Source organism: Gallus gallus, chromosome 3 (genome assembly GCF_016699485.2).
Source record: "Gallus gallus isolate bGalGal1 chromosome 3, bGalGal1.mat.broiler.GRCg7b, whole genome shotgun sequence".
NCBI classification, from domain to species: Eukaryota; Metazoa; Chordata; class Aves; order Galliformes; family Phasianidae; genus Gallus; species Gallus gallus.
This window is the reverse complement of record NC_052534.1, coordinates 93278329-93291818: the sequence shown is the minus strand read 5'-3', so window position 1 is coordinate 93291818 and position 13490 is coordinate 93278329. Positions and strand designations below refer to the sequence as shown.

The 13490-nt window shown below is 38.2% G+C and overlaps 1 protein-coding gene across 5 annotated transcripts in view; it reads left to right on the top strand.

Annotated features, from left to right (window-relative positions):
* TSSC1 (tumor suppressing subtransferable candidate 1) overlaps window positions 1–13490 on the top strand; it is a 64362-nt gene that overhangs the window by 25453 nt on the left and 25419 nt on the right. For 4 of the 5 annotated variants that reach the window (XR_005858090.2, XM_046938922.1, XM_046938921.1 and 1 more), the window contains one exon: window positions 12326–12482. Coding sequence is in view for 4 of the 5 variants with exons in the window: in XM_046938922.1 (XP_046794878.1) it covers window positions 12326–12482 (157 nt within the window). In the remaining variant the exon portion in view is untranslated. Of the gene's footprint in view, window positions 1–5160; window positions 5324–12325; window positions 12483–13490 lie in introns of those variants that run through there. The other variant, XM_046938923.1, reaches the window with a different exon arrangement.

The window sequence follows — 13490 nt, the reverse complement described above, 5'->3', positions numbered from 1 at the left end:
CTGCCTTTTCTGGCACTGTGAAGACTCTTGCAGTTCAGCATAGTTTATGATGTCCACTGTGTATGTACATGGCCACCTAGTAGACAAATAGCACTATTCCATAGTTTAAGAATTGCACATTGATTTGAGTTGTCAAGGATGCCAGAAGGCCTCTAGTTCAACATCCTACATGATGCAGAATTCACAGTGAGATCAGACCAGGTTTTTGAGGTTCTTACCTGGGTCTATGCTAATGTTTTGCAGCTTAATTCCATACAGATCATAAAGTGTATGTCTGCGTGTTGCAATCATATATATTTATATATATATATATATATCTTTAGTCTTAAGCAATTCAGTCTTGTTGTAACCATGTTTGTTAAGAGAAATATCATGGAGGTGGTTTTCCTAGTCTCTGACTTTGAGTCAGCCTGCTTCTCATGCATGTATTTGATTAAACTTTTACAACTGCTTAGCCCTCTCCTACCACTTATTCATAATATCTAATTAATGTTACCTATTACTTCATATTCTTAGGGGAAAAAAAACCTTCTCCCTCCTCCCCCCTCCATGTTTGTACTGCATATAATAGGATTCACCTCAAAGGTATCTTGTTCTTCAAATTCCTTCTGTCTGACTCCCTCCTTTGCTGCTATACCTGTCAAAATATGAACATAAGCATAATGTTGCACTGAAATTGCCATCTGTTATTATGACAAAAAAAAGTTGTCATTTTTTCCTTTGTTGTACCACTATACATTAGCTGTTGTCTGCCTTGTACATGAGATGGTTTGTGCAAAGCATATCACAGGTGTCCTCAAAGGCTGGCATTATCAGCCAGAGAAATTTTATGTTCCATTGAAACATTTCAGAGGGTTTGTTTTAAAGCTATTCGGAGAATACTTGAATACTGCATATGAACATGAGAAAAAGCTTCTTCACTGGAACAAGCTGTCCACAGAGGTTATTGAGACTGCTTTCTTTGGAGATGCTCGGAAACTCCTTGGGTACTTTCCTGTGCAACCTGTTCTAAGTAACTTGCATTAGCAGGGGTGTTGGGTTTGATCTTCAGAGATCCCTTTCAATCCCTACGGATCTGTGATGATTCTGTGAAACCTTCATATCTCTGTGTATGTTTTTGTGGCTATGTCATTTTGAGGTCCAACAGAACACCTTCCCCATGCTGTCTCATTGATCATCATCAATGTTAGATACTATGTCCCTGAATTGCTTGTATCCTGCTCTATTTTTCTACCAGTGAGCACTGAGGTGGTTGAAGTTCCACATGAATAGGAGGCTCCTTCTTGTTATCTGAAGACTGTCTTTTCTTCACGAAGGAAGATGACACCCTCCACAGTGTTGCTACTTTGGTTTGCTCTCTATTCCTAAACTATAAACTCTTAGCTGTCTCTGATCCATCTGTTGATAGAGATCCATTTTATCTGTTGTTCTTCATGAAGGACAGTTTTCCATTTAAGCTTTCCTGATCTGTACTTCCTGAAGAGCCTGTGTTTATCTGTGAGTTTGTAATCCAGTGAGATTGTAGATATGCCATAACGTAAGGTGTATTTGGTCAGTAACAGCAAAGACACTGCCTTGTCTCTGCTGAAAATTTGACCATGGGATGGCTTTTACAGGTTTGTTCTGAATTTGTTATATTTCAATGACTATTCTTTTTAGATTTTAAGCTACTTAGGGAAGAGCTGTGTAACTCTTCACTCCATTTTCATTAAAAAGTTATATTGGGATTTCTCTCCTATGAGCACTTCTGAGTTGTAAACAAATGAGAACTGAATAGTTATTAGCAGCCTGCTCTGTTAAAAGTGGCTGACTAGTGTAGGACAAGATTTATTCTTTGACCTTTCTGGACTTTCTGGATGCACTAGCTGTTAATATCTTGAGGCATCAGGTAAATGGAATTAAAATAATAATAATAATAAAAGCTTTAGTAATGTATGTTTCTTGTATTAGCAAAATCAATTTTCTTATCCTACTATTCGTACTTGACTGCATGTCAGAAAATGAGGTGATATTGCATCTTGCTGTGTCCTAGTTTTGGCTTGGATAGGGTCAATTTTCTTTGTAGTAGCTGGTATGGTGCTGCATTTCAAATTTTTGATGAAAACAGAGATGATAGCACACGGATGTTTTAGTTGTTTTTGAGTGGTGTGACACAGAGCCAAGGACTTTTCAGCTTCTTGTGCTGCCCTGCCAGTGAGGAGCTGGGGGTGTGTAAGGAGTAGGAGAGGACAGAACCGGGACAGCTGATTCAAAGTGGCCAAATGAATGTTCCATACCACGGTGGTGTCTTGTTGAACCATAAAAGCTAGGGTAAGAATGAGGAAATGGGACATTCAAAGTGGTGGCATTTCTGTTCCCAAGAAACCATTGTGTGATAAGCCCTGCATTCCTAGGAGCTACTGAATATCTGCTTGCTGATGGGAAGTAGTGAATGAATTTCTTGGTTTGCTTTACTTGTGTGCTTAACTTTTGCTTTGCCTAGTAAACTGTGTTTTAGCTTGACCCATGAGTTCTTCTGCGTTTATCTTTGATTCTCTCCCTTATCTCTCTGTGGAGGTATTGAGTGCCTGTGTGATGCCTAGCTCCTACCAGAGTTGAAGCACAATGACCTACTAGCTTCTCAATAACAATTAAGTGGTTATATTTTGAACCATATTCAGTTTATTATATTTTTTTCTTCCATTGGCTAGTTTTGCTTGGTGTGGGAGCACATCTGGAAGTTACCTGCCCAAATCAGCCAGGTAACGTGAAGACTTAAGCAAATTATGACTCTGAGGTCTATCATGTCAATCACAAGCCACTGCTGGAAGAAGGTTTATGTATGTTGATGGAGTGGCTACACTTTGGATCTCTAAGTATAAAGTGGTAACTGCAAAAGTCTTATGTAAGGTGTAGTAAACCTATCTTTTCAAATCAAGATATTGGGTAGAACTTGATCTTGCAAATGTGAGATAGTTGCTCATGAGGCTGATATTGGATGTAGTGACATCTGTCCTATTTGAATTAGATTTCCATGAACTGTCAAGTCATCTTTATTTGTCTTTGGAGCTCACATGCAGTAAAATTGTAGGCTAAAGACTACTTAAATAGAGCATTGGATGTGCAACTGTCTGGTGATGGCCTGATTCAGTGGAGGGGATAAGTGGTTCTCAGTTGCCATTAAACTGTTGAGCAGTGTAGTGTTTTAATATCTCACAAAACATCGAGTGGGAACGTTAATGCATTACTACCATCTAGCCCTACTTAACTGACAGCTGCTGTGGCTTTGGTGGTGATGCAAGTGAGTGCCTCTGAGACTGCAGCTTTCTCTTTGGTACTTCTGCATGTGAAAAAGGGCAGTGTTGATAATAGTGCTCTGCTTCACTAGCCTTACTGATGATGGAAGCCAATGTGTATGCTTCATTGGCTTTTATTGGCGTGTTGTGCAGATCTCCTCAGCCCAGGGTAAACTCTAACAGCGCTTTTTGTATGGCCAGCTGATACCTTGCTTCATGTGTGTCTCCTGATGCTGCGGTTATGGTATGCTGGTGGTAACAATACCAGGAAGATCATAGCAAACAAACAAAAGCAAGTATTTAGAGCTAGTTTCTTCATTCTTTTCTGCTGCCTAGAAAAGGGAGTTTGGTGGATCAAAGATACCATATGACTGGTACCATATGACCATACTGGTGCCATATGACCATATGGTTGTGACTTACGAGATCTGGTTCTCTGAAGTTTCAGAAAGCAAGCATGCCTGTTAGTGCTGCTAAGCAGCTATTACAGTGCTGTAGCCAAATTTTGCCTGAAGAGTAAAGTTTGGCTCATCAATATAGTGAGGGTTACAGTTCTTCTCTTAGGCTGTCCTCCAATGGCAGAATTCCAGAGGCGCAGTCAGTAAATTTTGAGCTCCCTCAGATAGATATATAAGTATCTGCACATCCCAGAGAAAAAACGTATTTGCTGAAATATTGTCTCAAATCACCTCTGGATAGCACGAGAAACATCAGACTATAAAAGTGTTCCATTTATGCCTTTTTCCAGTTTTTCAACCTGCTGACTGCGTGCTTTCTCAAGTTCTGTCTCATAGTCCCATATTACATGATTGGTTTACCTGTTTCTTCACATCATACCCACTGCTTTGCACGCTTTTAGGTTGTTATCTATGTTCTCTCCAGCATGCAAGGGTTTTAAAATTTCCTTATACATTTGTGAATACAATGCAAATGTGGGAGCCTGGTGTGTAGCACCCAGGTTGTATCTGTGTTGTATTGTTGTGCAGTAGGTGTGAATTTATGGTCACCTGTGGTCTGCATGCTAACAGTAGAGCTTTCTTTGTGCAGTGCTTTCTACGTGTTGGAGTCATGAGACACCAGGTAGGCATGGCACATGTCCTCTGTATGAATATATGTCTGGGCTGGACATATATTCTGGGCTGGAGAGAGTTTCTATTAATTAATCCTTTCTTCAGCTCTTCTTGGAAACATACTTCTATTAGGATAAAAAGTGAGCTGCTATATTTCTGCTTTGTTTCTTTGTTTACGTTTACAAAATAACAAGCTTTATGTTGGTAGCTTAAAAATGCATTTTGATGATTAAAAGAAAAATTAAGCAGCCTACAATTATTTTATTCTTTACCTCAGCCCATGTATTTCTGAGAAATGCAAAATGAAAGGCTTTGTGGGCTTGGAGAACTACATTTAAAATTCTTAATCCAGAGATAGAATGGTGTATTTTTTTTTTCCTCCTCATCTTCTTTTGCCTGTAAAAGACAAGTTGATTAAAGAGAATATGGTTTATCATTTTATGAATCAATTGAAAAGGTTATTCTTTAGAAAGGTTATTCTTTGGAAAGAAGTGTACTTAAATCATGTTGGTTTTGATTTTTTTTTTTTCATTTTATTAGGAGAAGGATGTTTACATTCATTAATAAGGAAGAGCGATAACTCTGTTTGTCAGCGGTGAGAAGGAGGCTTCTGCACACTCGCTGCTTGTTCCTGTCATACTGAGAGCACTAATGGGCACCAGCTGGGCTGCAGCTATAGCAGCTTCACCACTTCAGCCTTGCACAGCAAGAGCTGCTGTGGCAGAGCTGCAGAAGGGCCGCCTGTGTGGATTTAGGAAGTATACACTTGAGTTGTTGTTCCCTGGGCAACAGAATAACTGCAGCCAGCTGGCTCTGCACCACCTGAGCTGATCAAAGAGCAAACCCTGTCAGGCACTGATACTTCAGCTCCTCCAGCTTCAGCGGGAATGTCTGCAGGCAATGATGTAGGGAGCGTTGTCATTTGGATTTCAAGGTTAAACACAGGGGAATGAAGCAGAATGACAGCAGAAATAAAATGTAAACATTGTTCCTGTAGGTGCTACCATCTCATGTATGTAGTTATCGATTCTAGAAAATCAATGTAAAAATACTTCATTACTAATGTACATGTAAAATATGTTTCAGAATGATTTTAAAAGAAAGTAGGAGACTAGCAGTAACTGTCTTTGTTTTCCTTCTTCTGAAAGGATATATTAATCGGGGTGATTTATTACATACGTAAGAAAAATGGTAAAGAATGATGGAACATAAAGATTGGAGTGCTTAGTAAAATGATGTAATTAGGGAGGGCTGTGCAGAGCTGGACTTATTCTGCTTTAGGTGACTGCTGCAAGCCTGTGACAAGGGCAGTCTGTGGTTGTTACATGTGTCAGAGCATACTTCAGTGACACGGGGGCGGTTATTCTGCAGGTGGTGCCAGAAGAATGAAAGGTGGATGATTGAACAGCTGTGTGTTGTAATGTTGGCTGGTGTTTTCCTGTATAATTGGGATCAGAATCCACTTAAGGGTTGGGTTGTGGGTGATGATGCTTCCTGAATGTCCATTTAACAGTCTCACGTTTTGGCCTCTATATTATATACCACTGCCTGTAAGCATCGCTTTGCTTAAGAGTTTTATGAAGTTTCACATTTTAAAATCCTGTTTAAAACCATTATAAAATGGTAAAGATTGAAATTGTGTCTTATTGCTCTTCTTGAAATATATTATTTATATTTTCTAATATCTCTTGCCTATGAAAGATAATAACTTCAATTCTGGAAAGGTAACTGCAGTGGGTGAACTGGAGGCAGGCAGAACATGGACAAGTGATAGTATAGGTTGACTTTTATTGATCTTAGAGTGCCTTCAATCCACACCTGATTGAATAAGGCAAAAGCAGAATTGGTGGATCTCTACATGTGCTCAAACCTCTTTTCTGCTGAAACTGCTGAGTATTGATTAGCATCCATACTTATAAAGATGGTTTATCTTTTTTTATACATTGCATGTGTTCTTTTTGTTCTTTTGCTTTGTCTTCGTTTTAGTAATATTTGACTAATGGAAGTGTTTCTGTAGACATAGTAGTTTCAGGTGGATTTTTAGGGTGTTTTTTTTTTCTTGTTAAACCTTAGACCATTAAAAAAATCTTAAGTGGAATTTTTTTGTTCCCATCAAAAATCTACACGAGGAGGGAGAGTTTGAGTGAAGGAATCAAGTTTGAGAAAACAGTAATGTTGGATTGCTTCTGACTGCAAAATCATTTACATCTCTGGTATCTCTCATCTACATTTCATTCTACTCTGCTCTGGTGAGGCCTCACCTTGAGTACTGCATCAGATGCAGTGTCCTCAGTACAGGAGAGAGACAAACCTGTTGAAAAACATCCAGAGAAGGACCACAGAAATGATCCAAAGGGTGGAACGTTTCCTCTGTGAGGACAGGCTGAGAAGGCTGGGGCTGTTCAACCTGGAGAAGAGAAGGTTCTGGAAAGACCTGACTGCAGCCTTTCAGTATCTAAAGAGGGGCTGTAAGAAAGGAGGAGACAGACTCTTTATCAGGGTCTGTTGTGATAAGACAGGGAAATGGGAGATTTAGATGAGATACAAGGAATTTTTTTTTTTTTTCTTACAGTAAACACTGGAGCAGGTTCCCTAGAGATGTGGTAGATGCTCTGTGGAGATATTCAGAGTCCAGATAGAAAGGGCTCTGAGCAACCTGATCTAGCTGTAGGTGTCCCTCTTCATTGCAGGGGAGTTAGACTAGATGGCCTTTAAAGGTCCCTTCCACCTCCCAGTGATTCTATGTAAAAGTATGGCTTTTTGTACTCAGTAATACAAAAACAAATAGAGGTCTAATTAAGCCTGCTTACCGTATATGGTGATTACAGAGACTGCATCTCTTCCTTCTGCATTTATTCTTATTTACTGTGTCAGTAATCTGGATATCAATTGATATCTTAGTGCTTTCACTGGGGTTGCAAGTTGTCTCTTCTAAAGTGGCTATTTATTAAAGGGAATAAATGGTATTTTGGAAGAAGTCTCTGTAACTGGACTTTCGTGATTGCACCTGATGTTCAGTTGAATTTTTGTGGTTTCCCAGGCTATAGAATTTCCTGAAAAAATTACTTGTAAACAATTTTGAATGACTTCTGAATTTTTAGGTTCTTTCAAGATCTGAAGACCTGATATGGTTGTCGTCTTTGATTATGGCAGTCTCTAGAAATTTCTGAATCAAAGTCAAGGGTTCGTTTAAAGAGCTTAGACAATTCCTTCTGGCTTAAAAATCTGAATATACGTAGAAACTGAAATTTTTGCAAGGGTGGGACTGACTTTTAGTGTCATGAGCAAATGCATCACATCTGGAATCAGCAGTCTGTGTTCTTACATTCGCATTTTTCTTTTTTCTTCTAGTCTTGAAATGATTCCGTAGTTGTTTAGGAATGTCAGATGGTTACTGCATTCCAGCTAGCAGTGGTTCAGTGAATTGATCTGTTATATGTGACATAATTCTATAAAGGAGTAACAAGTACTTCTAGTTGAGATTGTGTGCTTCTTTTTGTACTGTCATTAGTAGCTTCCTGATAACTTTACCTGTCAGATGTTTGGTTTTTTTTTTTTTGAGTGGCTTATTTCTTTCTCAGAGGTGATTAAGCCGCAACAACTCTCTAAGGGGCGCAGTGTTTGAAGGTAGGTAGACAAACAGGATGTTTCACCTGTCTACAACTTCTCTTTTTCAGTGTACTGAAAAACTACTGCTAGTAGTGGAAATCTGAAAATTGTCATGGAAGTAGCCCTCATTGTGAAGTTCTTTTGAGTGCTGTAGTAAAAACTGGTATTGATTTGACCAAATTGTGACCTTTTGTAAATTGCGCATTCAGTATGCAGAGGGTTTTCTCACTTGCTTAACTTGCAAAGTAGGCATCTGAAGAAGGCTGTGAGCTCTGTGACTCTCTCAGGCTTTGGACAAGCTTGCTGAAGTTTATTTCCCGCATTTTGTTCCTGCACCCTCAGAGCTGCCAGATAACTGTGTGCAGTTTCTTTCTATCTCAGTTCTGTCAAAATGTGGGACTATTTGCTTATTCCTGACTTCTTGCCTGCTTGCCTTTTAAGCTTGGATCATTTCTACAGAACTAGGTAGAAGGAACTGTGTATAGTCTGGCAGATCTGTGAGTATGGCGGCCTCAGCCCGGGAGGTCGTGTTAATGAGTGTGAGGAAGCAATGCTTAACAGGGAGTTGCTGTTGGAAAAGTGTCTAACTCCAGCCATAACTACTGAGTGGTATACTGAAGGTGCACAGTGAATTAGACAAGGGACTCTTCTTCAATGATAAGGAACGAAAGTGACAGCACTCTAAGAATTCATTGTCTTATTCTTCGATCAGTGTTTTGAACTGTTCTTTAGGAGTACTACAAGACTCCCTTCTGCAAAACTTCAACTTATGCTTTATGAAGGTGTAACTTAATGGTTACTTAATGCTTAGTTAAACCACTAGCAACTTGCTTAATACACTAGCTTATCAATTCTTTTCTGCATTGGTGCTGTGTAATAAAAATTCTGGTTTAAACATGAGGTAACATTGGAAAAGTAGTTTCCAACTGTATGAATACCTTTAAGGTACATAGGTATGACTTGATCAAAACACAGAATATCTATTTTTTTTTATTTCTTTGACAAGGTAACTGGCATTGTCATTTAAATATTCCATTCATTCATATGTGTCTCTTACTAGTTTTAGGGAAATAATATGGGAGCTTATAGGTAAGAACCAAGTTTTTATCAACAGATGTGTGCAGTAAGGTGACGTAATGTAGGGGAAAATTTGGGGTTTCTGATGTTAAATTTCTTCCTGTCCCTAGAGAAAGTAACTGATTACCACACTAAGTCTTTCTTGATATTAATTTAAAATATATATAGATAGATATTTTATTTCTATTTCTCTAAATATAGACAGAAAAAGATAACAACTGTGAGAAAGAATAAATGACTGCTGTGCTGTTGAGATCTGTAGAAAATCTAATAGGTAAAACTGTATTTAAAAAATGTATGCTAATATACAGTTCTTAAGGAATTTTTAATGATAAAAATTGAATTATGAAAGAAAATTTCTGTAAGTCCTACAAAGTCATGACCATTAATAACTCTAGCATGGTTAAATGGTATTTCAAAAACAGAATATTCTCTTGCATTTTGGAAGGGCAAATGGCATCTGATGTACATTGGAGCATCAGAGCAGCTTTCCAGAAAGCACAGTATTTCCTGGAATGCACCACGCATGGCATGTCCTGCAAGATATGGAAACCTGATATTTTTTTTTACTGCTCAAGGAAATGTCTTCTGCCTAGAATATCAAAGTACATTTCCACTTGCTTCTTAGAAGCATCTGTAGGTATGTGCAATTTGAAATATATATATATATATATATATATATAGTGAAATTTTATATAATTACTGCATACATGAAAAATTCAAGCAGATCCATTTCATTGATGGGTTTTAACAAATTTTCAAAGCATCAGAGTGTTTAAAAGAGCCCAAGTTGCATCAGATTTCAGGGAGACTTCACTGTATTTTCTTCAGTATCAACCAGTTTTCAAAATTCTGCTTGTTTACTTGTTTTGAGGTTTCTAACATGGGAATCTGATTGTGCATGACACTCTACGCCTTTATTATTATTAATACTATTGTTATCCTTTCTTGTAAGGCCGTACCACCACAATGCCAAAATGTTTATGTTTTGGAAAATTAAAATGACATTTCAAGGCTTCCTTAAACTCATTGTGTTATGCTGAGAGGAAAGATGGTTTCTGAAATATTCAGTTAACTTTTCATGATTGGTTTTGTGGTTCTTTGCATAGGTCATGGTGATAGCAGAAAGGCTAAAGCTTTATATCTATGATACAGACTTCTGGTAATTTTAATCCACCAGAAACTTCCTTGCTGTGTTCTTTTAACATTCTGTCATATATTGACTATCTAGGCAAAGTATTCAATAAATCTTAATTTCTCAAACTACTTTGTGCATTCCATTCAGGTTATTAATTATTTGTATGGAGTAGAAGGCATGCTGTGCATTGACTTGCCCTTTGCTAAGAAAGGTAGCCATCTGCTGTTTCTTCCTCGTCTTTCAGTGGCACATTGATTTAAAATGAAGGATTTCCCTCAAATGGTTTGGAAATAGCTGTTTAGCATGCACTATAATTATTAAAAGCTCAATTATGTGCTAATAACTAAGGGATTATCCCCTATTTATCTTTAGGTAATGGTATGTCCTCTTGATACTATATCCAATTTGTGTACAACTTTCAATTACAGTAAAAGAGTTACACGATTAAATATGAAATATAATGCTTTTCATCAAATACCCAGTACTCATGTTTTCTGAATTTTGTGCCTTTTCTTATCTTACCCTTGTTTTTTTTTCTGTCAGAAATGGACTTTGCTTTTCATCCTATTGTTTGTTGTGAGAGTGGCTATTTTGTGTATATTTTGTGTATATATTATCCAGATTGGTCACCTTGGTAGTGGCGATGTTTCTGTTGGAATGACATTGAACCTGAGAAAACCTTTCTCCAATTTGCCATCCTTTCTCTTGAAAATGCTCTTGTTACAGTTATTCCAAAACAGGAACATACCTCTAAGTTAGTCACATCTGTTCATGGGTCTTTAATCAGGTACTCTAGACTAAAATCAGCACTTTAAGATATTACATTAAGAGAGAGGTTTATGATACCACCTCATAACACAAAACATTTCACTAATTACTTCTCATCCTTGGGACTTTGTACTGAACACATCTTCCAGTACGTAGTAACACCCAAAGATTTCACTCCCCAGTATCACTGTAGCTGGTTTCTTTGTTCCTGCTGCAGTAGACACATTCTTCTGCTTTGAACCCTGGACCAGAAGCTGTTACAATGTGGATATGTTCAGTGCTGCTCTGGTCTGCTCACATTCTGCACTGATGCAAATTCTGATTATTTTTGTGTGGTGGGCAATATAGTATGTGCATAGACCATATGCTATTTGTTCCCCTTGATTACAGTTGGCTTCTTTCTCATATATTGTGATACTTTGCTATACACACGTGAGTTTTGTTTAACTTCATCATAGAATCACAGAATGGCCTGGGTTGAAAAGGACCACAGTGATCATCGAGTTTCAACCCACCTGCTATGTGCAGGGTTGCCAACCACTAGACCAGGCTGCCCAGAGCCACATCCAGCCTGGCCTTGAATGCCTGCAGGGATGGGGCATCCACAACCTCCTTGGGCAACCTGTTCTAGTGCATCACCACCCTCTGAGTGAAAAACTTCCTCCTAATGTCTAACCTAAACCTCCCCTGTCTCAGTTTAAGAGCATTCCCCCTTGTCCTATCACTATCCACCCTTGTAAACAACCGTTCCCCCTCCTGTTTATACACTCAAGTACTGGAAGACCACAATGAGGTCTCCCTGGAGCCTTCTGTTCTCCAAACTAAACAAGCCCAGTTCCCTCAACCTTTCCTCATAAAGAAACTTCCTTAACTCTGGAAGCTGCTTTTGTTCACCGGAGTTGGAGGAGCATACTTGGGTGGAATACTGAAGTTTTGTAGTAAACTTATTAGTAGCAGAGGGTAAGGCATAATGCTATAGGTTAAACTGAAGATTGCTCTTGAAAGGAAAATAGTAAAACTGTCTCAATTGTTATTGTTAAGGGCTCAAGTGACATAATTTGTGGGTCTTTTTCATTAACATCATTATGGGCGTTGTAGCTTGGAAAACTTGCCTTAAAAACAGGTATGTTTTCATGAGCACTGACTTTTACCTTTCAAACAGGGAAAGCTGGATTGCATGCATGCTAATTATGAGTTTTGCAGTAACTTGACTACTAGCTTGAGGTCTGACTGTACCCGTGTTGTGTTCTTTGCATTCAACTTACTATCTTCTAAAATTTTTTAAACAGCAGATGTAATTGCTTATAGATTTGTGTAAATGTCGATGCACTGTATACAAAATATGTCTCCCATACGATGATCTGTTGACATTATTCTCTGTTGCTTAGCTTCAGACGGTAAAGTCGTGACATGTGCTGCTGTTTGGAGGATGCCGAAGGAATTGGAATCAGGCAGTCATGAATCCCCTGATGATTCATCAAGCAACACTCAAACCCTGGAGCTACTCTGTCACCTTGACAACACAGCCCATGGCAATATGGCCTGGTAGGATTCTGCATATTTTATAGTCCTAGAAAAAGCCTACAGGAAAGACTTGTGCTGTTAGTTTTGTGCAGATTTATATTGTAGAAGCTATACCATACATTTTAAAACTATTGTCTTTAAACAAAAAAGTACAAATTGGATTTTTGTCCCAGATAGTTCATAGATAAAAAACATCCATTATCTTCCTGGAATCACATATGGAGTAACAACCTGTACTGTTTTAATGTGCTTCTCCCCACTTGCCCTCATCTAAAACCTCCATTGTGCAAAGGTATAATGTTTAGCACTTTGTTTTTGTTGAATATAAATTTGATGTGTCAGGTGAGTAAGTACTGTAAAACAAAGACTGATTTGGCATAACTGTAAGTCATTTATTAGGGATAAGAGTTTGTTGTATTATTTGATTCCTGTTTAACTACTCTCTTCTGTGGCCTAAGAAAAGACAAGGAGAGCTGCAGTATTGGAGAGAGAATTACTGAGGTTTGTTTTCCTTTCTGTTCTTTGAAATATCTGTTGGATATTAGCAGGTCCTTTGCTTTGTGACGTGTTCCAGCTGCTTCCAGAACAAACACACTAACACTCTTAGTTCATATTTCACCAACTGCAGTATTGCTTTACATGTTTGTGGGACTACAAGACTATATTCCACTGGCAAGAAAAGTTGAAATTATGAGAACATGGTCTGTAGTGGTCTCAGGAATTCCTGTTCATCTGTTGATAAGAGTGGAGTAGAAGATGATCGTGCAAGTTGCACAGTCCCTTTCACAATTTTAAGAGAATTTTATGCAGACTGGAATAACATAGCAGATTCTTGTAAATTAAATGTAACATTTTTTGTCTGAAGTTAGGCAAGGATAAAGCAGCATAAATTTTGAGACTATTGTAAGAGTCTTAAGTGAGTGGAAGGGGTTTCTTGTATCTGATTTCAGACACCTGATGTGTGAGGTAAATCCATTGTAATTTTATTATACTTAGATATATACATGTAGGAGTAATTTTAAATTATAT